Here is a 25,290-nt window from a genome sequence, read left to right on the forward strand (position 1 = left end):
GTCAGTGGTGCATCCAGCTATTTCAGTCACGCTTATTATCATCCATGCTCCCAAACTAAAAAAACGTACCCTGTTTTTCTCTAAATTCTCTTTGCTAATGTTAGCGAAAGAAAAAAACGTCCATATGTTTGTACTCTGTCTTGTACCTGTCAATTTGATCTGGATGTGATACCGTAGACATATTAAGATGCAAATCCAGATATTGTCTTGCTTGTCGTGAATGATAGGGACAAGAATCATATTGGTTTTGGAACTGCTGTTGTTGAAATATGGCACATTCAACACAACATCAACAAAAGTCATCAAAGAGTCATTTAAATAATCAGCTTTTCTTTTGCTGTCTTGCGTTCAGTTAAGGATGGACATTTCAGGTCATGAACCAATGGGCTCTACAGGATGTACAGCTTTCTGCATTAGTGCTCCATCTGACACTTTGACGTCCTGGAGGAAGGAGACAGCGGATATAAAATCTTCCAACAGTTTATTGGGCCTTCCAGAGCTCAGCTGGCCGGGAGTTTCCCCTACCATTTATGACGGGTTAGCTAGTGAAGAACTGAGCATGGCAGAGGTTGTTGCTCATTCTGCTCAAGGTCTGGGTTCTTCAGAGCCAAGGCCACTCGTGTCTAGCCCAGTTCTCAACCCTACATCTGATGTACAAGGTGAAGCAGAGGAATACTGTCTGGAGCAGATCCAATCAATGGTGGTGGGAGAAGTGCTGAGCGACGTGAGAAAAGCTTGCAAGCTGCTCAACATTACACCAGGTGCAACTATTGATCTTAAGTCTTTATTCGTTTAACTTCAAACGCTTCACTGCTCTTGCTCGAATTATGCACACAGGTCTGATGAGCCTCTGGGGACATGCCCAACTTATGCAAACAGACGATTCTCATTGCTCCCTTTTAACTATAACCATCCTAATAGTCCTTGTACTTCCTCAATTTATTTTTCTGGAATTTTAGCAACATGAAACAATTTTTGCTGGCATTGAATTGTTTGAATTTTCCCCCAAAGACCCGCTCGACTGGAGTTGCATGCACGTTTACAAGTGGCTGCTATGGACGGAGCACTTGTACCGACTGCCACAGATGAGCGTGCTCTTCAAGGATCTGAATGGAAGGGACTTGTGCTACATGACAGAGGCTGACTTCAGACAACGCTCCTCACAGTTTGGACACATACTGTATGCTCATCTTGATATCTGGAGATCTGGTAAGATTTGAGACAGAAGCTGGGAAGTGAAATTTACTCGTATATTTTTAGAAGCAAACACAGTGCAAAAACAGTGCACTGTTTGGTGTGTGCTGGTAATTGCAAAAGGATTCCATTTTGTGTGTTTCTGTTAGCTGCAGCAATGAAAGACCAGTGCCCGCGAGAAGATGTTAAATCAGGTAAGTCCACTACATTCTGCACAGAGTGTCATCAATTAAAGCATGAAAGGAAAAAGTCACACATGCAGTTGCTGAGTGTCTACCTCTACCTTTTATTTAGCAAATGACAATTCTTGGTGCAACTGCCCAGGCCAGCCTATCCACTTGTGGCAGTTCCTTCAGGAGCTGCTCCTCAAGCCGCACAATTACAGTCGTTCTATCCACTGGATCAACAAAGAAAAGGGTAGGAAATAGAGAATGAGCAGTTCATATTTAAATTAGCTGCTTTGGAATGACACCAAACCATGGCCGTAGGTTTGGTCTCGACATTGGTAGGGACGATATAACAGCATAACATACATGTACACTTTTTGCTGCGGACGGGACATTAATAAGACCAAATAGATTGGATGAAAGGAGGTCAAGGCTACATTTCTCACAATATGAACCTATTTTTTTAAATGTACTTAGTTAATTATGATTATGTTGTGTGTATGTTGTGTTGTGTGAGCAACATAAGAGGTTATGCAGCACCATTTAAATATAGTTTTTTTTTTTTTTTTTACATTACCAACTGTGGCTGCTGCTAGCCGAAAAAACTTCTAATATCCCTTCTCTTCGAAGGGGGTGGAGGAGGCGGCATGTTGTCAACATGTATTCCTGTCGGGGCTGTGTGTGTGTGTGAGTGTGCATGTGTAGGGTGGGTCAAGTCATTAGCCAATAAAACTTGTTTTTGAAGGAGAAAAAAAGGACCGGCGCGTTCAGTGAGGGAAAACGGGTTAATGTCTGATCATAATGAAAATAATTCACTTAATAATGGTCGGGTCAATTCTGTCCTTACAACATATGGGAAGACAATCTAACCTATATAACTGAACTTATAATATAACGCAAATAAGGTTGCTTAAAAGTTGGTGGTGACAATTTGAGCATCCTGAAAAGTTGGTAGTGTTATGTCCCCAATGTTGTGCATGAACGCATTCAATGAACGATCGTTATTGAACACGTGCATTTTATGGGCGAACGTGAACTGAACGCATCATATTTTTGTCTCATGAAACGTTACTGTGAACGCGTTCATTCTAGCGGTCGTGAGCGGTGTTCATAACCTCGTTCATTGTCAAGTACTGGTGTTGTGCAGCAAAGACCATACGCGACTACTGCGGTATACGTGATGTCAACTCTTTTTTTATGCAGCGTAACGCTCGCACACATCTCACTAGATATCATATATCAGAGATATCATATAACAGAGAAGTGATTTTCCCCTATCCCCCTAGTCTCATCCCGTTGGCTGTTTGAACCCAGCGTGATCATTGGACACATAGTCAGTATACCACATTCATAAGTTCTGAATTAGAGCCTTTCTGGCAAAACTGCAGATAAAGCCAGGCTAAAAGCACTATTGTGAAAAAAAAAAAAAAAAAAAAAAAAAAAAAACTAAATGCACTTGTACTTTATTTAGCATCTTTGGCTAATATTTAAAAAAGTTGCATCATAAAAATACTCCTGCAACATGAATACGGTGTAAATAAATGCTAAATGGCATGGGGAAGACGCGGTGAGAGATAACTTTCCTTCGTGTGCCTCGATGACCAAACGTCAGTATATAATTCCTTTATTTATGAAAAGTTTTTGGTGTTTAATTTGGATTCGCTGCATTCGCGGCTGTTTGTAGCGTTACGCCCATGTGCAGAACCGGAAAGTTGCAATTTCTGATGGGGTACAAAATTTGACAGAACACTGACCTATTACCAAATTTTAAGTGAGTTTTACGAACAGTTTCAGTGTTGAAGTGGATAAAGTAATTGTTGTCTGTGGGTCCAATATCGACTCTGTCAATAATAACTTAATAATAATAATAATAATAATCATAAAAATAATAGCAGCAACTACTGGGGAGAAGACAGAACTACAAAGGTTTAAAATAATTAATTAATTAATTTTAAAAAAGGACTACAAAAGTTTTTTTAAACCAAGAACCTTAGTTCAAAATTTTGAATTATGAACTGAACAGTTCTTTTTAAAATTTGTGAACTGCAATTTAAACTAGTTCATGTCGAAAATGAACTTGCTAACACTGTATGTCCCTTCTGTCCCTATGCAAACCTATGCCGTTGCACCAAATATTGAAAAGTTGATGTTGTCATGTCATAGAGAAATGAGTTTGATGAATATCTGGTCTGCTTTGATTAAGGCGACACCAATATGTGACAACTTCTCTCCTCTGTCCAAAGGGATTTTCAAAATAGAAGACTCGGCTCATGTGGCCAGGCTATGGGGCATCAGGAAGAACCGTCCAGCAATGAACTATGATAAACTCAGTCGATCGATACGTCAGTACTACAAAAAAGGAATCATTCGAAAGCCAGATGTGTCACGCAGACTCGTCTATCAGTTTGTTAACCCCATATGACCCGGTTGTTTGCTCTGTCAGGCAAAAAGATGAAGATTTGCTGGACATAAAGAGAAGAATTTTAAACTCCCTAAAGTACTTGATCTTTTATTTTCATTTGTAAAGACTGCCTATTTCAAACGTGCATTTCTGCCTATTATATGCTCCAATGAAAGAGACTTCATTGTATTTTTGTTTTAAGCACACCGCAGACATCTCCACTGGTTGCCTGGTTTGTTGTCATTTTGTTGCATTGCTTTCTCCCTACAAACAAGATGGTGCAGACTAAAATTTATATATATCCCAATTCTGATTAAAGCTTGACGTTGTGTATTCAAACAGTAATAAAAACTGAATTCGATGACTGTGTATGCAAATCCTTTTAAGCCTGTATTTACAGTTTTTCACAATCCTCGGAACACAATGAGGATACTTCGCACACATTTCCCAAAGTGATAACATATCACACTATAAGCAGTGTTGTTAATAACGGCGTTAAGAGTATAATAGCGTTATTTATTTCAATAGTGAGTAATCTAATTAATTACTTTTCCCATCTTTGCAACGCCATTACCGTTATTGAGGATGTGAAGGGGCGCGTTACTACAATCTGGTTGCATGAAGCGCGAGTTGTCTGATTTTGTCACAGCTGCCTGGATAGAGCAGAGCGGGAGGGGGGAGGAGAGGAGGAGGTGGTGACGACGTTGCAAATGCAATGAGAATTGGCTCGGTGCCCCGAAGCATTAGCATAGCATGCGCATTCAGGTTAGCATTAGCATTTAGTGTGACGAGCGTCATTTCCACTTTTCTGAGTGGGTTCACCCAGAACCCATTATGTTCATAAGTACCATAGGCATGTAACAATGTATTTCTTGTTGTTGTCTGTTCTTCTTTTCTGTCTGCTTTTTTTCCTTTCTGTCCCCCCATAACACTTCCTGCTCGCTGCTTTCTCCGAAGGAATATACAGTGGGGAGAACAAGTATTTGATACACTGCCAATGGGAAAACCCATTGGCAGTGTATCAAATACTTGTTCTCCCCACTGTAACATAATGAACATCCACAATGGGAGTAAATCAAACTCATTTCCAAAACTGTTCAGACCATAAGGACACTTAAGATTCCTATTCTCCGTGTTTAAACAGCTGAACATGACAGGTAATAAATAAATAGATAAATAAATAAAATAGTTGAGACCAAATCTCTTTTTGTCATTTTAACTCCTCAATATTATGTTACAGATATCTTAAATAAAGATTCCATCTATTCAAAATGTAATAATGTCCTGACAAAAAGATGCCGTTATCTACACTGTTAATTCTGATAGCTTTTAAAGTCCGGTGGTATTACGTTTCTGTTCTTTCATGCTTTCATTACCACAGAATTGCATTAGTTAGCATTTCTCTTGCCCATTTTTTTCAATTTGGATTATAATTTTTCTTTTAAATAAGTCTCTTCTACTCAATTCGGTCTCATTTCTGGTTATTTTCTTACACAACAGTAATCCTTAATTGGTAATGATTCCTGCTGCATTTGTTCTTTTTTTCATTTATGAAAGTAGACACAAAATGACTAATCATGTTTCCCCATTTCTATATAATAAAATTATTTTTAAAATTTTATATTGATCTCCTTTCCCAACTGTGGAAATTACTCACCAAAACACACACACACACAGGCAGCCAAATGAATACAAACACCAAAAACAACACAGACCACACTTCTTTTCAAACAAACTTCTTTCCCTTCCAAACCAATATCTCAATATTGACATCAAAACAAATTCGATTGGGGTTTTTCATCACTATCATCATTTTTATCTGTGATCATAATCATCTTTATGCATATTTAAATGAACGTCTTGTTACATCAAGATGAACAGGCACTACACCAGTAAGGAGATAAAAGTACATCAGTAACTATGAACATACATCATCTAGACCGCTAATATAGGGTTTCCACAAGATGAATTGCGGTCCCTTGTGTGCATAAGGAGGAGATCAACATTACAAAAAAAAAAAAAAAAAAAAAGCATCTACACTGACACATTTTTACTGTCTCAACATGGTTAGGTCTCATTTTCAACTCAACACAGTTGTACAGTTACAATAGAATAATATAATCTTTAAATTACATCTTCATATACAAATCTGACAGTTTGGGTTTTAACGTTTTTATAATACACTTTACCATCGCCATGAAATTCATACGATATGGTGTCTATTACTTCATCTTTTCCATTGCTGTTAATTGAATGAAACACATGTACATATATAACACTACATTTTGTCTTAGTAGTCAATCACTTGCATTTTTTTTTTTAAACATTTCTTTACACAACGCATACATACCGAATGATGATGTTGCCCTCAAAATGTAGCTAAGTATTTTTGTTTGTGTTTTGTAGTTGCTTGGTTGTTAGTATTTGTGTGTGTGCATTTTCATGGATCATGGATGAAGTCCTTTTTGCTTCGCTGGACAACTTTACTCGTAAGACACAACTTGTGAGCTGGTGATGTGTTTCTCCTCACTTGTGATACCTACAGCTGTCCAATCTTGTTCCAAGCAGGTCCAAAACTGGTATTTCTCATACAGTATACATTTTCACAAATTTAGGAGTAACTCATCATATGATAACGCGCATATGAATTTGCGTATTGCAAACAGTGATATGATTAAGGGGCCTCGATGTGGCACTAAAATGCTGGCATCGGTATCGCAAGTATTTTTAAATAATGCGCCGATACACTATGTACTCTTTGAGATTTTGTTCGCAACAGCCATAAATACAGTGGCCGAGAAGTCTCAGGCAAACTGCAAAGTCCAAATGCTTTGCAAATGGAAAAAGCACAACTGCAAATTGCCACAATACGAACACCAATTCCAAACACTTTGCAGAAGAAAAAAGCATAATTGCAAATTGTCCAAAGCAGGATTGCAAATAGCCACAGTACGAACCCCATTTGTCCGTAACACCAACCCCAATTGCCCGCAACAGCAACCTGAAGGAATAGTACCTCTTCCTCGTAGGCACTGTCTAACTGTTTGCATTATTCTAACACACTTAATATTATCAATCAGGGAATAGTATCTTTCCTCGTATGTACCAATCGACTGTTTGTATTACTCTAACAGACTTAATATAATCAATCAGGGAATAGTATCGTTTCTCGTATTTACTGTTTGACTTTATATTACTCTAACACACCCAATATGAAATAAATAGCACTTATACCATAGTTTAAGGAAACAAGCAGAATATAGGGCATAAGAGATACATGACGCCTTCTTAACACGGAAGTCCAATGTGTGCGTCAAGTAACTGACAGAGCAAGATTGACGGCTGACATCTACAAGCCCACGTCTGCACAACCAACTCTCGCAATCAGTTCTCCTGGACAGTCCAGAACAAATAGCAGGACGTCCTGTACCAACACAAGGAATACCGGAGAACGCCCGATATCCAACTGATAACACGACTGACAATACTCCAAGAGCCCCTTTGACGCTGAGGTGGCAAAATCCACAACCCTCGTTGCCCCGACAACAGGAACTCCCGAATCCTCCTGTCCAATCCACAAACAGACATTAATCTTAAACAATGCCCAAACGCACCCTTCTTCCTCCCCCCACCCAGCGAGAGCTTTCAAAAGACTTAATGTTTAACCAAGCATTGTCATTTTTTTCTCGGAAACCTTTTGTTGACTTGTGATATGGTGACCTTGGATCCTTGTCTGTGTCCCTCCGTGCTGTATGATCGCTGTCGACCTGAATAAATTGCCAACTTGTGCTTCGAAGCCTTCTTCCAGCTTTCAAAATGGAGGCAGTACAAGGGGTTAAGACTAAGGTAAACGCGCAGAGTTTGGCCTTTTGGCCGGGTTGTTGAAATTTCGACCGGCAGTTCGGCTGGTGTGGTTCCGGCAGTCTGGATAAGAAAAAATCAGATTCCTTCAAATCCTAATTGCCCTCAACACGAATGCAAATGGCTTGCAACACGAATGCAAATGGCCACGACGCAAACCCCAATTGCCCATGACACAAAGCCCAATTGCCCGTGACAAGAAGCCCAATTGCCCACAACACGAACCCCAATTGCCCGCAACACGAAACCCCATTGCCCCACAGCACGAATGCAAATGGCTTGCAACACAGCTGCAAAAAGCCACAGCAAAAATTCAAATGGATGACCCGGAAGTAGACTAAATTCTACGGAAGTAGAAATGAGAACTACAACTCCCACCCTGCTGCTGCCACCGTTGAGATGGTCACAAAACACTGTATACCAAAGTGTAAATTTGTGAGTGAATTTCTGTAACTACTTTTTCAAACCCTGCACATGTAAAGGCGTGATGTGATTGTGTTGTGGAATTTGCGGTTACACGACAGCAGCAGGGTGGTATGTGTAGTCCTCATGTCTCCTTCCGTGAAAATTTAGTCTACTTCCGGGTTGTCCTTTTGCATTTGTGCTTTGGCTTTTTGCATTCGCGTTGCTGGCAATTGGGGTTCGTGTCGCGACAACTGGGGTTCGTGCTTTGGCATTTGGGGATCGTGTAGTGGCAGTTTGCATTCGTGTTTTTTTCTTTTGGTGTTTGGAATAGGGCGTTTGTGTTGTGGCAATTTTCAGTTGTGCTTTTTTCTTTTTGCAAAGCATTTACGCTTTGCAATTTGCCTGACACTTCTCAGCCACTGTACATAAAACCACCGAAGAAGAACTTCTGCTGGCATGTAGGCATGGGTTCCTAAAAGTACTGTTTCCGACGTAACCAATGGAATGGTAAATGGTAAATGGTGTTATACTTATATAGATAAACTGAATAAAAACAAACATTTTGACGACTATTTACCACTGGCTTGCTTTGTTGTAAACGTTTATCGTAAGTTTATCGGATAGTAGACAAACAACAGCCTTTCCTCTTCAGGCAAGTAATTTAATGAAAATCACAAAAATAAAGCCTTTTTTTGTATATATATTTTTAAATTCGTCTAGGGATGTCCCGATCCGATCATGTGACTGGAAATTGGGCCAATCGTACCATTTCTCAGAGGATCGAAATCAGGTGAAGAATAACGGGTTTTTAATTTAAAAAATATGTTTGTCTGCTTCATGCTCATACAGCGCCACAGCCTCTCACCCTCCCTCCTGCTTAGCAGTGCGGTCCAACTCTCCAGCTTGCATTTGGTACTTAAAGTTAACGATGATTGACAGGTTTGTAACTTTGATCTTGCCAGAGAAACTTGGTAGCTCTACGATCAAAGGCACAAATCTGTCAATAATCGTTGAACTTGCCTAAGTGTGCTGTGGCAACCCATTGTGTAAGTGAGAGCTGTTTCTGCAGCATGAGCGTCAAAGCGTGAGTCAACTCACTCAATGAGTATTTTAATAAAGACAAGCATTTTTCTACCTTATTCTTAATTCACATTATGAAGGTGGCACGGTGGGACGATAACATGCTTGCAACGTTTGTTAAAAAAAAAAAAACATCGGATCGGGACTCGGGATTTGGCAGATTCTCAAAATGGGTGACTCAGACTCGGGTGAAAAAATATGTGGTCGGGACATTCCTAGTATCGGCATTTGTCGGAAACGAGGGGCCAAAAAACGATATTGAAACTATACTAAAACTTCTGAAAATGAAAATTAACTCTTAATACACTGCTAGCGTAACACATTTAGTGCATTATTGATGACAAAAGTATTCCCCGTGTTAGTGCCTGTGTTGTGAAGACTATTGAAGCTTTGGTGGACTGTGAAGCAGCTACAAGTAGATATTGTCTAGTTACATGATATGTGAGGTTATTGCATGGATGGGAAAATGCAGTTGATGTTAGTGGGGATTTCTTTGGCTCAGCATAGAAATGGGCCGGTTCTATCAGTGAAGACCTATGTTTTTTTTGTTGGACAGCATGGCCCTTTCATGCCTCAACACTAGTACATTCATGTCCTGTTGAAGAGGTTGGTCTTCACTTAACGGTCTGGAGCAATTGACCCCTTCCTGGTAGAAAATTGCTGGCATAGGCATTGTCTGAAACGCCTCTTTACATCATCATTGATGGTAATTTTTAATAGACGTGGTTCGGAATGAAAGCTGCTGCAGAGTCATGAATCTTTTCAATGGATTGCGTGACACAACATAAAATCAAGCGTATTGTCAGCAAACCTCCTCACATGAGAACAGATGCATGCGATGCTTTGAAAGTGACGTCTGCATTTTTTTTTGTTTTAGCGTTGCATCAGGTTGTGGCCCCAACAAGGCTGGAGGATCCAGGGAATGTGAGTTGTTGCATACCACATGCTGCTATGCATACTCAGAAACAGTTATACACGTAACACAGCACACAAGGGGAAAAAGGTTGGACCGGAGCACGAAAAAATAATACATCCCCAGAAAACAAGGATACTGTTTGTGGTACTTTTAACACGACACAGCATTCCTGATGTAAGAATGATGACTGACCACACACAGCGTTAAAAAAGCTACACAAAAATGGCATCGTACTGTATATACACAATGCAGGTTAGAGAAGCTCGTCTTTGTCCAATGGGTATAACTTATTATATTCATCTTCCATTTGCACAACAGACTGCAGTGGACTGCATGTTTATATAAGCTGCATTGTACTTGATCGTATATACAGCAACACAGAGAAGCCATAATGTTCCTGTCAAGGTCTATAGTTGAGTGTGTACTGTATATATACTGGGGTAACTGCCAGTCTTGTTTCCAAACGTGTAAGTCCACTCACTCCAAAACCTGGATAAAATGTACTTTACCGATATATATTGTCTTTTACGTTACTAAGTTTAGCTTCACGCATCTGTTGGGCAAGGGATGTGTTGCTCTTAAGTCTCTGGCTATGTGCGGTGCATTTGATGGTGCTGTTCAAGCTGCCTCCAGGAGCATGTCTTTTCTTTGTCCAGCCCTTGGCCTAGATTGGCTCCACGTAATTGGCCGGGTACAGTCCCTCTCGGCCGCTGTCCAAACGACCTCGACACCAGCCTTGTTCATCTTCATCCTCAGTCTTGGTGAGTTCATCGCCTGTCAGGTCATATGGAGCATTATTTCATTAATACACAAGAATAGTTTGAAATATGAGCCAACAATGATATAAATATTCCTTCATTTTTTGTAATATACATTCCTGTGTCGCACCGATATCAATACAGTGGTACCTTGACATACGATTGCATCGACATACGATCCTTTCGACATCCGATGTATAATTTGACTTGTCATTCATCTCGACTTATGATGACATGCTAGAAATACGACGATATATGGAGGGCCGCAGCTGTCGATTAATTTATCAACTAGTTAATTCAAATAATCGAGTAATCAGATTGGGAACATTTAATGCGTTGTAGAATAAATTTTAGGAAATGTATAACAAAGGATTGCTAAAGTTGCGCTTTCAAGAGAGCAATAAATGCGAACACAAAATAATATTCCCGAGTGTTTCTTCAAACTATGCAGTATTGCACTTTCATTTAAAAATAAATGAAAATACCTGATCTTAGCCTCAAATAGTATTAAAAAATATAAATAAATGAGGATCTAAGCCAATCAAAAGAACAATTGGCAAACTTGCATAGCAAAAGTCCGCTAGCTTAAACACTATAAAATTCTTTTTTTTTTTTTTTTTTTTGCTTAACAAACCGTTTAAACACATATTCCCACAAAAAAAAAAACAGCTAAATATACCTATAAACGAAAATTTTAATGCATAAAAAACATGAACTTATGTTGTTATCTCATATTCCCTTTTGCCGCTAGACGGCAGTGTATCCACCCAAATCAATAAAACAAAATGCAAGCACTTTGAAAACAAACCGTTACAACGGCACTCTCATTAAATGAATACTAGAAGCTCGAATTACTCGAGTTAATCGATTAATCGTTGCGGCACTAGATTTTTGATAGCATTACAATTTCCTTGTTTACGCACGAAGGATTTTCTATTGAGAGAAATCAGCATGGGTCCGAAGAAGGTTAGTGCAGCTGGTGAAAAAAGGAAAAAGGTGACGCTTACCATTTAAATTAAGATGGAAATGATAGAAAAATATTAGCGTCGTGTGCGGGTCCGTCAATTGGCTCGACAATATGGCTGGTCTCCTCCCGCCTCCTTTTGACAGTCTCTTTAAGTTAAGGTCACACTAAAAACGCTTTTTTAATTCCGAAATTATTATTATCATTTTTGTAACATCGGCAAGGAAGTCACCAGCTTTGGCAGGTTTTAAAATTTTTATTTCAGAACTTGTGCAATCCAACACAGCTAATGTCCGCCGTGGCTGACGCCAACAACAACATGAAAAAAAGTAAAAACTTCCCACTCTACCACACCTCACTCTCTTTTGTCAGTCACATGGTGTGTTCAGGAACAGCATGCAAAACACAACCACCACATTAGAACCCGATTAGATTAAATTATTATTATGGGTAATTGCTATTTGTAATTGTACCAGCAGTATTTATAAAGTATTTAGCATAGGTTTTTGGGCTGTTGAATGGATGAATCGAATTATAATGCATTGTATTCTTATGGGAAAATCCCGCTCGACATCCGACCATTTTGACTTAAAAACAAGGTCCTGGAACGAATTAAATCCGTATGTAAATGTACCACTGCATTCGGACCTAAATGGATTTGACATGCTAGTCAATGAGGTAAAAATAAAATTTGTTCTTCCTCTGGACAGGATGCAACCTCCCACCAATTAGTTTATCACAAGTATACATCCAATTCATTTAAAGCGAGAGGGGGGCAGCGAATGAACTACAGTATATACAAAATCAAGACATGAATGTTTTTAGCTTGTCCACAAAAATTTGGGTTACTGAATACACATTTCTGTAATGCATAGCCTTCCTTAAAATGATAAACTAGAGAAGAAAGATACAAGGATGGGATCAATATTTTCTTATCGCCCTAAAAATTCTACCATTATTTAAGTTCCTTAATGTATCGCGTGTACAGCATTTTAGCTCAAAATGTACTGACAGTGTATAAATGATAATCATCAAGCGGCTCGGAAGATGAATGCATACATTTTGTTTACATCGGTGTCAAAGAACATCGTCTGCCAAATGACCGATTGGTGGTCATTGGTGGTTACTGACGGTAAGCAAAATCATTATCCCGCTACAGTGATTATAGTAGATTTTGAGGCCACTCTTTAAAGTCATTAAGACAAAAAAAATGTGTGGCTTTTTGCCCGCATATAATCCAGCTAAAAGACAATAATTAAACAGACTATGTACTAGGGGTGGGCAATATGGCCTTAAGCACGTAACGATAAATGACGATAAATTCGCCCAAGCGGACTGTTATATCATTTGAAAATCTGAATCAATGCATGAAATACAGATGAACCGTTTCTCGTTGATTTATTTACCAGCTTTCAGTTTAATATATTTAACAATTGTACATGCAGTCTAAACATTAAGTATATAAAAATGTATTGTAATGTATATGTAAACAATAAGAATTCAAGTATGAACATTTATAACAGCGTGTATGGCTTGAACATTGTACATTGTCAAAATCAATATGCCCGTGCAAACATGTCATTTGCCACGTTTACATGGAGCCAAATATTCCAATTACAATCGGAATATTTGTTCAAACCGAATAAATGTGTTCCATATAAACACCTCATTCGGAATGAACAGGCCCAAACCGAATGGAATTTCATTCCGATTCACAGGGGTGGAATATTCCTTTTCCCAAACCGATTAGAAGTAAAATTATATCATGTAAACAGGGAAGCGGAATGGTGTCTGGTTGCGTTCTTTCTGCGCATGCTCCGTACTGACGTGGTGACGTCACTTGGTGACGTAAGTAACGTCACTTGCAACATGGCTTCCAAGCACACGCACAGCGCACTCACACAACTTTTTAAATGAACGGCGTATCATTCTGAAGTTTTGTTTCCACTTGAAAAGTTAAAACAGCAGCTGATCTGACGATCGATCTCCATGTTTTGCAACGTGACACTTTGTTTTGATTAATCTGCGCATGTCAGACGGCAGTTGTCAAACGTCCTTTCAGAATAAAGGCAGTCACATGTAAACGCTGGATCGGAATAGATGAAGTGACATGATGTGAAATTTCCATTCGGAATGATTTGAATCGGTATGAATAAAAGTCAGCATGTAAACGTGGCTATTGTAACACAAATGACTTGCAGCTTGAACAGTACACTTCAAAAAGACAACTTATTGTTAATGGCTGCTGTGACATAATTACTCAACACAAGTGTTTACTTCATGGTTCCAGGTTTTTTTTTTTTCCCCCCAGTGCATTTTTAATACATGCACACACACATGAACCCCCAAACAGACACACACACATTAAAGCTATATTGATCTTCTGCCTAACCCTAATGAAACATTTAAGATTTTATGATGGTTTTATAAAAATAGCTGGGGCCATTAATCAGTCATATTATAAGTTTCACTGTAGGATTGTACTTTATGCTGAATGCTTTTCCATCACAAAAGCTATCACAGAAATCACATAGACAAATACAAAATAACACGACATAGTAATTGCTAGATGCAGTCCGTGCCCAATCCACTCATTAAGTTCAGCCCTTTCAACAAGGTTAGAGCCGCTATCCGACTCCATCACGTTCATTTGTAGCATTAACCGCTAGCGTTAGCTGCTAGCATTAGCCTGTGGCCTGGCAACCAGTAGAAAGCACTGAAAGCACCATCTCCTTAAATTGTGAGAACAAGGGAGGACAGCGGGTGAACGCCTGTCTGGATGCCACCAAGAGTCTACTAAATGTCAGGTGAAAGTTTGGCAAACCTCCCTTAAACCACACTCCATCACGTTTTGCTTGTAGCGTTAGTCGCTAGCGTTAGCCTATTGGACTTCTGTTTGTTTGGTTTCCTGATGACCACGTGACTCCCTACGTAAGCACACTGACTGCTTTCTTAAAGGGGAATGAACATGGACGAACAACACAGTCAAAGCGGGATGAAAAGACTATATTTTCTTGTTTTAAATTACCGAATTTACTGACATGGTCAAAATGATGTCGGTCATCGTGAAGAATTTCGGTGACGGTAAATTTTTGGTTTATCGCCCTGCTCTACTATGTTCGTACGTCTTGTTACACTGTAAATGCTAATGTACAACTTAATTAAGTATGATAAATGAACCAAACTCATTTTTTATCAACTTGTTGTGAACACTAATTTTTAATATGTAAGTAGTAGTTTGGGGCTGGAAAACATGCTTAACTTGATGTATCAACGTTAAGTCAAATCAAGAATTTTTTTTTTTTTTTTTTTTTGACCCAGTGTTCCGACGACGTTCTTTCAGACATGCACAGATCTGCCTTGTCAATTTCATGCTTTTCCCACACCAAAACATTCCCGCACACGTGAACCGCGCTGTCAACCAGAGCTCTCTTCAACACCTTTACTTACTTTAAATTACTTCACATCGATTTAGTAAGTAAATATTTTACTCTTTTATAAACTGTTGCTCACGACAGTTTATAAAAGAGTAAAATGTTTTAGTGAATTTTATTTATCTGTTCCGCCGCAATTGATGATGGGTAGTTGTGGCAATGACGACTAAGAGTAGTGGTTGCTGTTGTTATGTCATGTGTGTTCTGTTCAATAAAGTGCGCGGTTTCTTAGGGTTGTGTGGTGTACGGGCCACAAGAACAGCATGTGTTAATACCAAAAGTCAGTCTTTGTCGTTCTTCTCCACGTCGCTTGCCACAATATTTACTTACCAAATTGATGTGAAGTAGGTAAAGGTGTTGAAGAGAGCTCTGGTTATACTACTGATTGTTCATTTCACACAAAGCATCAACAAAACATTAAGCAGCTTGTCAAGAGCCAATGTCTCTTGTGTCTTAAATGCATTGTTGTCATTGTAAAATAAGGTTTAATTCCACTGAGTTAATCCATTGAGTGTTCTACCTTCATTTTTTTAGTGGGAGGGTCATTACTTTTTGAAACTGTTTGACTTAAATTAGCATTTGCTTTTTGTATTGTAAAATTATTTAAGGTAAAAAGATTTCACCTGCATATGATGAATGAGCAGCACTAAAGCTAACTAAGGTATAACTTAAGTACTGAAAACAGCATGAATAAATTCCTGTAAATAATTCAAGTTAATTTCAGTACTGCAAACTCAAAATTTTTACGATTTAATCTATTTAATGTAAGTAGCATAAATTCCATTTTGTAAGGCAGCAAGTTTGCTTTTTTTTTTTTTTTTTTTTTCTTAAAGTAAAGTTAACTTATTATATTTTACAGTGTATAATTAGAGTAAGGTGCCTATAATTAGTTTTACTTGAGGGAATTGTTGACTAATAGTTGGAGTCATTGTAGAGAAATTGTAACTACCTCTTTCATTCTAAACAACAATTCAGGCATAGCTGCGCAAAATTTTGTCCCTAGTGTTTACCTGCTTTGAACGAGAGTTCATCCTGCTCCTGGCCGTCATAGTCATAAAGAGCTCGCACACGAATGCCTTTCCCAGTGCTGGAGTCATCTTCAAAGGAGTTTCCGTTACCACCATTTTCATTTCCCGAGTATGCAGCGGGTTGCTCATCATCTGACCACTCGGTTGAGTATGCTTGGTTCTTTTCATAGCTGCTGACGCTAGAAAAAAAAAAAAAAAAAAAAATATATAAAACAATAAATAAGGTGACATCGAATGTAGTGTTGCAATGATTAATCGATTAACTTAAGTAATTCGATTAGAAAAAAGCTTTGAATCATAGTTTGGTGCTTCGAGAATTCATTTAACTAGAATGGCGTTGTAATGGGTTGTTTTGAAAGGGTTTGCATTTAGTTTTATTGATTTGGGTTGATACACTGTCCTCTAGTGGCAACAGTGAATATGACATAACTTATTTAATATGGCTGAATCCAGCCTCTCCCTGTTAAGACCAACATAAGGTAAGTTTTTGTTTGAGCTAATATGTTTTTTTTTTTTAATGCGTTCATAGTTTAGTTTATAGGTATATTTTGCAGTGTTTTGTGGGAATATTTGTTTGAACGATTTGTTAAGAGCATTGTAAAAAAAAAAAAAGTTTGAATTTTTATAGCCTTTAAGTTAGCGGACTTTTGCTATGCAAGTTAGCCAATTGTTCTTTTGTTGTACTTAGATTCCCATTTATTTATTTTAGGGCTGTCAAACGATTAAAATTTTTAATCAAGTTAATTACAGCTTAAAAATTAATTAATCGTAATTAATCGCAATTCAAACCATCTATAAAATATTCCATATTTTTCTTTAAACTATTGTTGGAATGGAAAATAAGACACAAGACAGATATATATATTCAACATACGGTACATAAGTACTGTATTTGTTTATTACAGCAATAAATCAACAAGATGGCATTAACATTATTAACATTCTCTTAAAGCGATCCATGGATAGAAAGACTTGTAGTTCTTAAAAGATTAATGTTAGTACAAGTTATAGAAATTTTATATTAAAACCCCTCTTAATGTTTTCGTTTTATTAAAATTTGTCAAATTTTCAATCAAAAAATAAAATAGCAGCTCGCCATTGTTGATGTCAATAATTACACCATGCTCACTCATGGTACTAACCCATAAAATCAGTTGGACCCAAACGCCAGCAGAGGGTGCCAAACACCAAAAAACAAGTAACAAGCAGACGTTACACTGTACTGTCATTTTAGTCTGTTTGAGCGGGGCATGTGCGTTAATTGTGTCAAATATTTTAACGTGATTAATTTACAAAAATAATGACCGCCCGTTAACGCGATAATTTTGACAGCCCTAATTTATTTACTTATTTATTCATTTTATACTGTTTGAGGCTAAGCTCAGATATTTTAATTCATTTTTAATGGAAGTGCAATTCTGAAGAAACACTCGAGAATTTTATTTTGTAGCTTTAATGCTCCTTTGAAAGTGGCAATCTTGGTCATCTTTTTTCTTAAAAAATGTATCCTGCAACACATCAGATGTTTCTAATACGATTACTCGTTTATTCAAACTAACTAGTTGATAGATTAATCGATTACCAAAGTAATCGATAGCTGCAGCCCTAATTAAATGTAATATTTAATGGTGGCTAATACTATATGTGTGTCCATGTGCTATAAATTTAAATATAAAACTTCAAAATAATTTAATGTCTTTTTTACCTTATGAAAAAAAACGTTACACTTAAAAATACCTTCCTATTTATTTTCCAAATTATGGCGTCAAAAAATATAAAAGCTGTTCAAAATTGAAGGAACTAACCTGCTCCGGTCACCAGGGGGAGCAACGTGGTCAGTGCTTGGAGTAGGTGGGGCTCCATCTGGCTTCTTCTTCTTTGGGGGAGCATTTGCCTGGTCTGGGTTGTATTCCTGCTCAAAACACATTCGTGCGGGTGCGAAAAGCAAAAATTAAGAGCTGCCTTTTGACATTCCTCACACGGATACTTCGTTAGAATCCCTTTGACGTTATACCTCAAAAGCGGGCCAGTTCATGTGCATGCCAGGTCCGTGGTTGTTGCTGAACCACTTAAGATCCTCTTGTGTATTTGCTGATAAGATCGTACGTTCCAGTTCTCTGTATATTGTGGCGTAACTAAGGACAAACAAATAAAATTGATATAACCACCAGAGGACACTGGACGATGCTCTCCAGTTTGGCAATAGAACCAAAGGATTAGTTGACATTGTGAGAGATGCTTACCAGGTGCCCAAGTCACCTCATCTAGCTCCTCTTGATGGTGAGAGCAGTGACAATTTTGTGTATGGATTAGATCAGTTTACTGTAAAAACCTGCTGTCAGTACGCCTGTCCAGGCACTGCAGACCAAAACTAGCTGGTAGCTAATGAATATCTGATCAGTGCAACACATATGTTGCGCAATGTCCCTGATAAATGAATAAATGTTTGTCGATAAAGCGTTAGAGCAGTGCATTCGCTGTTGATTTTAAATTTCAACAGGATCACTGTGGTACTACCTGTTGTCATTATCAAACACATACATACTTTTTGATTGGGTTCACACTGTCAATTGTTAACGAGATTTTCACAGTTCAAAAATAAACAAAATGAAGTCTGCAAAAAGAAGACACGTGTAGCAGTAATCATAAATGTTATATTCGTGTGCTACATTTATGGTATAGTAAGTTGGCTGCCATTGACGGCACTCGCTGTCCAATCCATTGTGACTGTCAAAATGGATTGGACATTGAGTGCCATCAAAGGCACTCGAAAATGAGCATTCACTGCCAGTCCTTCTAGTACAATGGTACCCAAGTCAGGTCCTCGAGAGCCCCTATCCAGCTTTTTTTCCATGTCTCCCTGCTCCAACACACCTGAATCAAATAATCAGGATTGTTATCAGGCTCCGGCAGAGCTTCCTGATGAGCTAATCATTTGATTCAGGTGTGTTAACGGAGGGAGACATGGAAAAAAAGCTGGATAGGGGCTCTCGAGGACCGGACTTGGGCACCCCTGTTCTAGTATAAGCGAACTGGACGATAATCGCTGTCAATGTCATGCAATGAGTCAATTTTGCATCACTTCCTTGTACTTTAAAAATACTTACGGGTCACTTCCTGTAAATTTTGGATCATTTCCCATTGATTTTCCAAGCTGCTTCCCGTTGATTATGGGGCATTTCCAGGTTACTTTCTGTTAATTTGGTGACACTTGCTGTTGGGGTTTGGTAGTGGTGGAATGTAACGAAGTAAATGTACTTCGTTCGGACTTTGTAACTGTACTTAAGTAATTTTTGTGTATCTGTACTTTACTTGAGTAAAAATATGAAGTGGTACTTTTTACTTGAGTATATTTCACTACATTTTACAGCAGGTATCTGCACTTTATACTCCACTACTTTTCAAATTGTCACCTGCATTACACATTACTTTTGTTTGTTTTCTTTTGTTCTCATTGTGAATAGCGTACCGTACATAACATGTCACCTTTGCGCATTAATGTTCATGACGTTAGCAACTGTTACTAGGGGGGTCAAACCCTCATGCTAGATGCATGTAAATTGTGTACGACAGTATGAGCGAGATGTTTACTGAGCTAAACCTACCAATTCTGTCTGAAAATGATGTCCCCGGTCCCAAATTCACTGATAAAGATGTGGAAGAACATACAAATGTTCAGCTAAAGAGATGGCTTGAGTGTCGAGGGTGGAAAAAGAGCCGACCTGATCCAGAGGTACCGTTTTTATCGACACCTATTTCTTGTGTGCATTGCCTTACGCCACAGACACTGAAATTCTCCTGTTTCAACAAGCTATCCTTTACCACCATACGCCCTGTCTTTCTTATATATTATACCCTCTGGTTGTCTTACGTCTCTGAGTGTTATTTGGGTGATTTATATTGCTATTTTTGTGTAGCGATCGTAAATGCTACTTAGTGACAGCCAACGAACAATTAAAAATTTTTTCATTAATATCAAATATTAATTCTAATTAATTTTACACTTCCCCCTTACTAAAGTTGCTTCTTTAGAACAGAAAAGGTAAAGCTATTAAATCTATAGCCTACCTGTAGGCATGAACAGGCTTAATACAAAAAGACCAAGGCCAAACATGGCTAATTTATTTAAATATCCATATGTTGTGATATATAAATAAAATTTAAATTTTTTTCAAGTCATTCATTGTCAGACAGAAGCAGCACGGCAAAACGGCACGCTAAAAAATAAGTAAAAATATCAACTAAAAAAAATATCATACTTCTTCGGAGCAGGCTGTGGCAGGCAATGGATCAGGATTGTCATCTGTAGGACCATGGCCCCCAACAAAATTTTTACTGCATATAAAGGTGAATGGCTTCACCTTGCTGGTGCTAAACTGGTCTTTTGGACGTCCGCACATTTTTTCCCCTCTGAGTTTTTGGCTTCGGGAAACGTATATCATATGTGGATGGTCGTAATGTCTGTTGTTGTCTCTACAAGTTCCATAGCAGCAGTGTTTACTCAGCATGTTCTTTTTTGAAGGATTACCAGCAGAAAACAAGCAGTGCTAGCATGGGTTGTATGCGAGTGCGCTTCTATGTTCACCCTCTTCTGGTTTATGATGGTGACGTCACATAGCTTTGCGAGCTAAAAATAGCATTCGTGAGGTACGCTATTGATAGTTTCGTTTTCATGCTTCCGGCGCAATCCATGCCCCGTGCAAGTGAGCATTAGAGGCAGCAAGTACAAGCAAGATTAGGCAGGTGAAATGTTATTGACGAAAAAAAAACCACAACACTGTAGTGCAGTAAGTGGCGGTATGCACCTGATATTTGCTTGCAATCTGCCATCAAGATAAATTTAGGAGTTTTTGAGCTTGTTAAGCTTCAGTTTAAGTTCAGTTGCTTATTTTTTCCATTCTGCACAGTTTTAAATATGCCTATATTTAAAATATAAAATATATATCACAGTTTTGCATTGGGAGACAATACTTTTACTTTTTACTTGAAAAAGTAAAAGTACAAAAAGTACTTGCTTTTACTTTTGTACTTTTACTTGAGTACATTTTTTTCTTAGAAACTTGTACTTTTATTTAAGTTTTTTTTTTTTTTCCACTTGTATCTGTAATTTTACTGAAGTAAAATAAACGAGTACTTCATCCACCACTGGGTTTGGGACATTATTGGGTGACTTCCTTGTTAACTCATTGACTGCCATTGACTGTGCTAGACGTCCATTTTCACTGGGAGGGGGCAAATGAACGAATGTAACCGTGCACACCAAAGTAAGCCAAGTGCAGTCGTGCACGCAGTCAATCACACAAATAACAAATCTAAGATTTTACAGCACCAATGTCAAAATAAAAGCATGGGATTTTTTAATGTACAGTATGAATGAGCTACCACGCGCCTGTCAGGCAGAACGATCCCGCGAGCCTTACATTTGACACCCCTGTAATATACTGCACTTGGAATGTCCCCAATCTGATCATGTGATCGGAAATTAGGCCTGATCACATCATTTGTAGAAGATCGGAATCGGGCGAAAAAGATTGTTTTAAGATTTTTTTTTTTTTTTTAGTTTAAGCGCTACAAAGCAACAAAATAAGATGTACAAGGATATCGTCAAAAAGTAACCAGAAAAATGTATGTTTTGTACTACGCAACATTTTTAGAAGATTGGAATCGGGTGTAAAAAATGTTGTTTTTAAGATTACTTTTTAATGGCTACAAAGCAACATGGTGGTCAAAATGGACAAGGATACGGTGATCCCTCGCGATATCGTACTTCAAATTTTACGCCTTCAGTCCATCGTGGATTTTTTCCAATTAAAAAAAATATAGTTTTTTTTAAAATGTTAAAATATATGGCGGAAAACACTCAGGTGACTTGAAATTCTGCTCTGAGACTCTCAATTTGGCCAAATTTCAAAATTGTCCTATGTGCATGTGTGATACATAATTGGAAAGCTTAAAATCTCAATTTTCTGGGGGAAAAAACATTTTGAACAGGAGGGCATTAAAAAACAAAAAATGTTTTAAACAGCAAAACCCTAATTGGAGGTGAGAGCAGAATTGAAGACGCCACAATTTTAACGAGATATTATCGCGTACATACTTGGTTTTCATCCAAAAGTTCTATGTAGCATGTATCACCGAGTGTCAAGACACAGATGTGAATGGCCACAGCCGGATTTTTATTTTATTTTATGGGTGAAACATGGTGATATAACAAGGGTCGCGATGCAGAAATCGCAGACAACAAGGAGTGGTTGAGATTTTCTTTTTCATATAGTTACCCTTTTAAACGTTATTTTTCAACATTTTTTTGTTTGTTTGGATCGATTATTTATCATCTAACATATCGGGGAAAATGCGACAGTAACAAAAAAATTTGAATTAAGCAATAGTTATGAGGTAGATATCCGTGACTTTTTTACAGACCCCAAATTTTTCATTGTGACGTAATTCATTTTTTCAAGTTTAAAATATGCGAGTAAATAATTTAATAATAAAAAATAATAAAAGTCTTTTTTTTTTTTTTTTTAAACTAAATATTAGACATCAATGAATGATTCTAAGCTAAAAATGACAGACATTTTGAATAATAAATATAATTGCTTACCTTCTTTTTATGGCTAAGTTGAAACAAAAGTTGCGCGACGTCTGTAAACGGGGGTTTTCAGGGTAAAACGGACAAATTAAAAATAGTTGGGAGGCTTAGTGCGCCATGAATCTGCTATGGCAGCATATAGACATATTGTTCTATCAACCACAACAGTTGTATTGGCTTAAAATATAACAGTTTCTTTTAAAGAGGAGTGCAAGAGCAGAAACTGGTTTTTCAGTCTTGTCTGTGTTTTCCGCCATATACATATACAAATGTACAAATCATTGTTTTCTTTTACATATCTCTTATTTATATCATAATTATTACATTTGCAGTGCTAAAAACCATTCATTAAAATATAAGTACAGTTTTATTAATATAGTTTTTTCTTTTCTTAATTTGGCAAAAAAAGGGAAAAACCTGTCTTATATGTATCTCTTTCCAATGCCATTAAATCTGAATAAATACATTGACCACAACGAGAAAAAAAAAAAAAAAAATCGTCATTTTCGCACTATAAGGCGCACCTGTCTATTTAGCCGCCACCCACCAAATTTGAAACGAAAACGGCATTTTTTCATAGCTATGCCACACTGGACTATAAGCCGCAGCAGTCCTCGCTGTGTTATGGGATATGAACACTCAAATGTATTAACCGGTAACACTTTATTTGACAGCGGCATCATATGACTGTCATAAGACCAAATGAACCACCATGAATTCAAGCTTCAAGCTTGAATTCAAGAAGCTTCATATGGCAATCACTGCTCCCTTGGGGGAGACAGTCAACCTCTGCTGCCACCTGCTGTCAACACTGCTGTCGTCCAACATGCCTCCTAGCATGCATTGCAGCGCTACAGATGTAAATAACAATCAAAATTCATGTTCTGTGCTAATTATTTCTTCAGTTACTGTTCCAGTTGTTTCATTAATTGTTATTTATGATATTTGATAAGTTTATCTTACAGTGGCACCATAAGACTGTCATTAGACAATCATAATTATGACATGACACTGTCATGACTATTAATGAATGCTTATAACATATATCATTTAGTGTTTACGGCAAATTAGTTCACTTTCAAATGAATGTAAAAGATCCAAGCTGGATATAAATGGAGTTAGTGACGTAATTTGTCGGATGACACTTAATGACATCGGTCAAATGCATTCAGTGTTGCCCATGGCAGTGACATGCCATAATTATGACAGTCTTATGACGCCACTGTCAAATAAAGTGTTACCTATTAACCCAAATAAATCAAAATATAAACCGCACTGGAATATAAGCCGCAGGTTTCAAAATGAAGAAAAAAAGAAGTGGCTTGTAGTCCGAAAATTACGGTAATGTAAAACAGCTACGCCTCTACTTTGCGGATTTTTTCTTTTCACAGGGGTGTCCCCATTAACCGCGAAAAACGAGGGATCACTCTATTGTCAAAAGAAACAAAGAAAGTATGTTTGGTTATAAATGATTAGGTCAATGAATAAATTTGGATCGGTACTCGGTATCGGAAAATCCTCAAAATGTGGGTAACACTGTAGACGGAATGAACCAAAAAGCATGTGAAGACTCAAATGAGGAAAGTGGGTCCTAATTTCCATCCTTGCGCACCAAGTTTGGACTGACCTAATTTTCAATATCACTTGGGAAGAAAAGAGGATTTATTTCAGCCTATTGCAGGTCAAAGATCTTTTGGGAGATGCAGTCATTATAAGCCCGCTGTGTATGTGGTTGTTTTTTGGGTCTGGCTGACCTTTGGTTCTCTGTTAGGTTGAGGTGGCGTTTAATGTCCAACAAGGCCTCCTTCAGGAAAGTCAGCCTCTTCACCTCATGCTGCTGGCACTGGTCAAACACCTGCTCCATGCTCTCCATGTAGGGTGGTGCACATTTGTTGAGCTCCTCCAGAGACTTTTCGTATTTTTCTTTAGCCTGGGAGAAATAAAAATGATTAAGTCTCCTGTCTAAACAGGTGCAGTCTTTTCCTTACTTTCTGCACATCCTGTTTGCATTTGTCCACTTTCTCATGAAGTTTCTTCTGCTGGTCCGGTGTGACAGAAGCCTCAGTCTTGCCATTGGCCTCTCGAGTGGCCGCCAGCTTCTCTTCCTTGCATGCCATGTGGTACGCTTTTTTCGCCGTCTCCATCTGCATGTCCAAACACAAAATTGTGCATATAATCTGACATGAAGGTATAAAAATCAGGGAAATCTATGAAACCAAGTGACAAACAATGACATCTCACCTCCTTGAGCTTTTTAGCCCATGGTTTCTGAGCTTTCTTAAATCCTTCCTCTGCCTCCTTTGCCTCTTTGAAACCTCCAATCATTTGCTTGTGATAGGCCTCCTTCTGCCAGTTCTTGACTTTCTCCACATCCTCGTTCATCAGGTTGTTCTTGACATCTTGGTGCAGTTCGCTCACCTTCTCTGCCTCGGTCATTACAGCCAGCCAGGCTCTCTCCACAGAGCCATACTGGGGGCCTGACGTAAACGT

General features: G+C 38.2%; 2 protein-coding genes across 3 annotated transcripts in view; one reads left to right on the forward strand and one right to left on the reverse strand.

Moving 5' to 3' along the window:
- The first annotated feature begins 358 nt into the window (after nucleotides 1-358).
- LOC130929667 (SAM pointed domain-containing Ets transcription factor-like) lies at nucleotides 359-4,089 on the forward strand. The gene is made up of 5 exons (XM_057857038.1): nucleotides 359-761; nucleotides 1,012-1,209; nucleotides 1,344-1,388; nucleotides 1,489-1,611; nucleotides 3,605-4,089. The coding sequence occupies exons 1-5, from the start codon at nucleotides 359-361 to the stop codon at nucleotides 3,781-3,783; spliced, it is 948 nt and encodes a 315-aa protein (XP_057713021.1). The 3' UTR covers nucleotides 3,784-4,089.
- A 3,323-nt stretch (nucleotides 4,090-7,412) lies between these two features.
- Nucleotides 7,413-25,290, reverse strand: part of pacsin1a (protein kinase C and casein kinase substrate in neurons 1a) — a 68,819-nt gene continuing 50,941 nt past the window's right edge. For both annotated transcript variants that reach the window (XM_057823803.1, XM_057823811.1), the window contains exons 4-10: nucleotides 25,042-25,277; nucleotides 24,789-24,944; nucleotides 24,555-24,730; nucleotides 18,223-18,343; nucleotides 18,014-18,120; nucleotides 16,191-16,387; nucleotides 7,413-10,798 (exon numbers count right to left, since the gene is read on the reverse strand). In XM_057823803.1, the coding sequence (XP_057679786.1) occupies nucleotides 10,689-10,798; nucleotides 16,191-16,387; nucleotides 18,014-18,120; nucleotides 18,223-18,343; nucleotides 24,555-24,730; nucleotides 24,789-24,944; nucleotides 25,042-25,277 (1,103 nt within the window). In that variant the 3' untranslated portion in view covers nucleotides 7,413-10,688. The remainder of the gene's footprint in view (nucleotides 10,799-16,190; nucleotides 16,388-18,013; nucleotides 18,121-18,222; nucleotides 18,344-24,554; nucleotides 24,731-24,788; nucleotides 24,945-25,041; nucleotides 25,278-25,290) is intronic.

Source organism: Corythoichthys intestinalis, chromosome 2 (assembly GCF_030265065.1).
Source record: "Corythoichthys intestinalis isolate RoL2023-P3 chromosome 2, ASM3026506v1, whole genome shotgun sequence".
Taxonomy (NCBI): Eukaryota; Metazoa; Chordata; class Actinopteri; order Syngnathiformes; family Syngnathidae; genus Corythoichthys; species Corythoichthys intestinalis.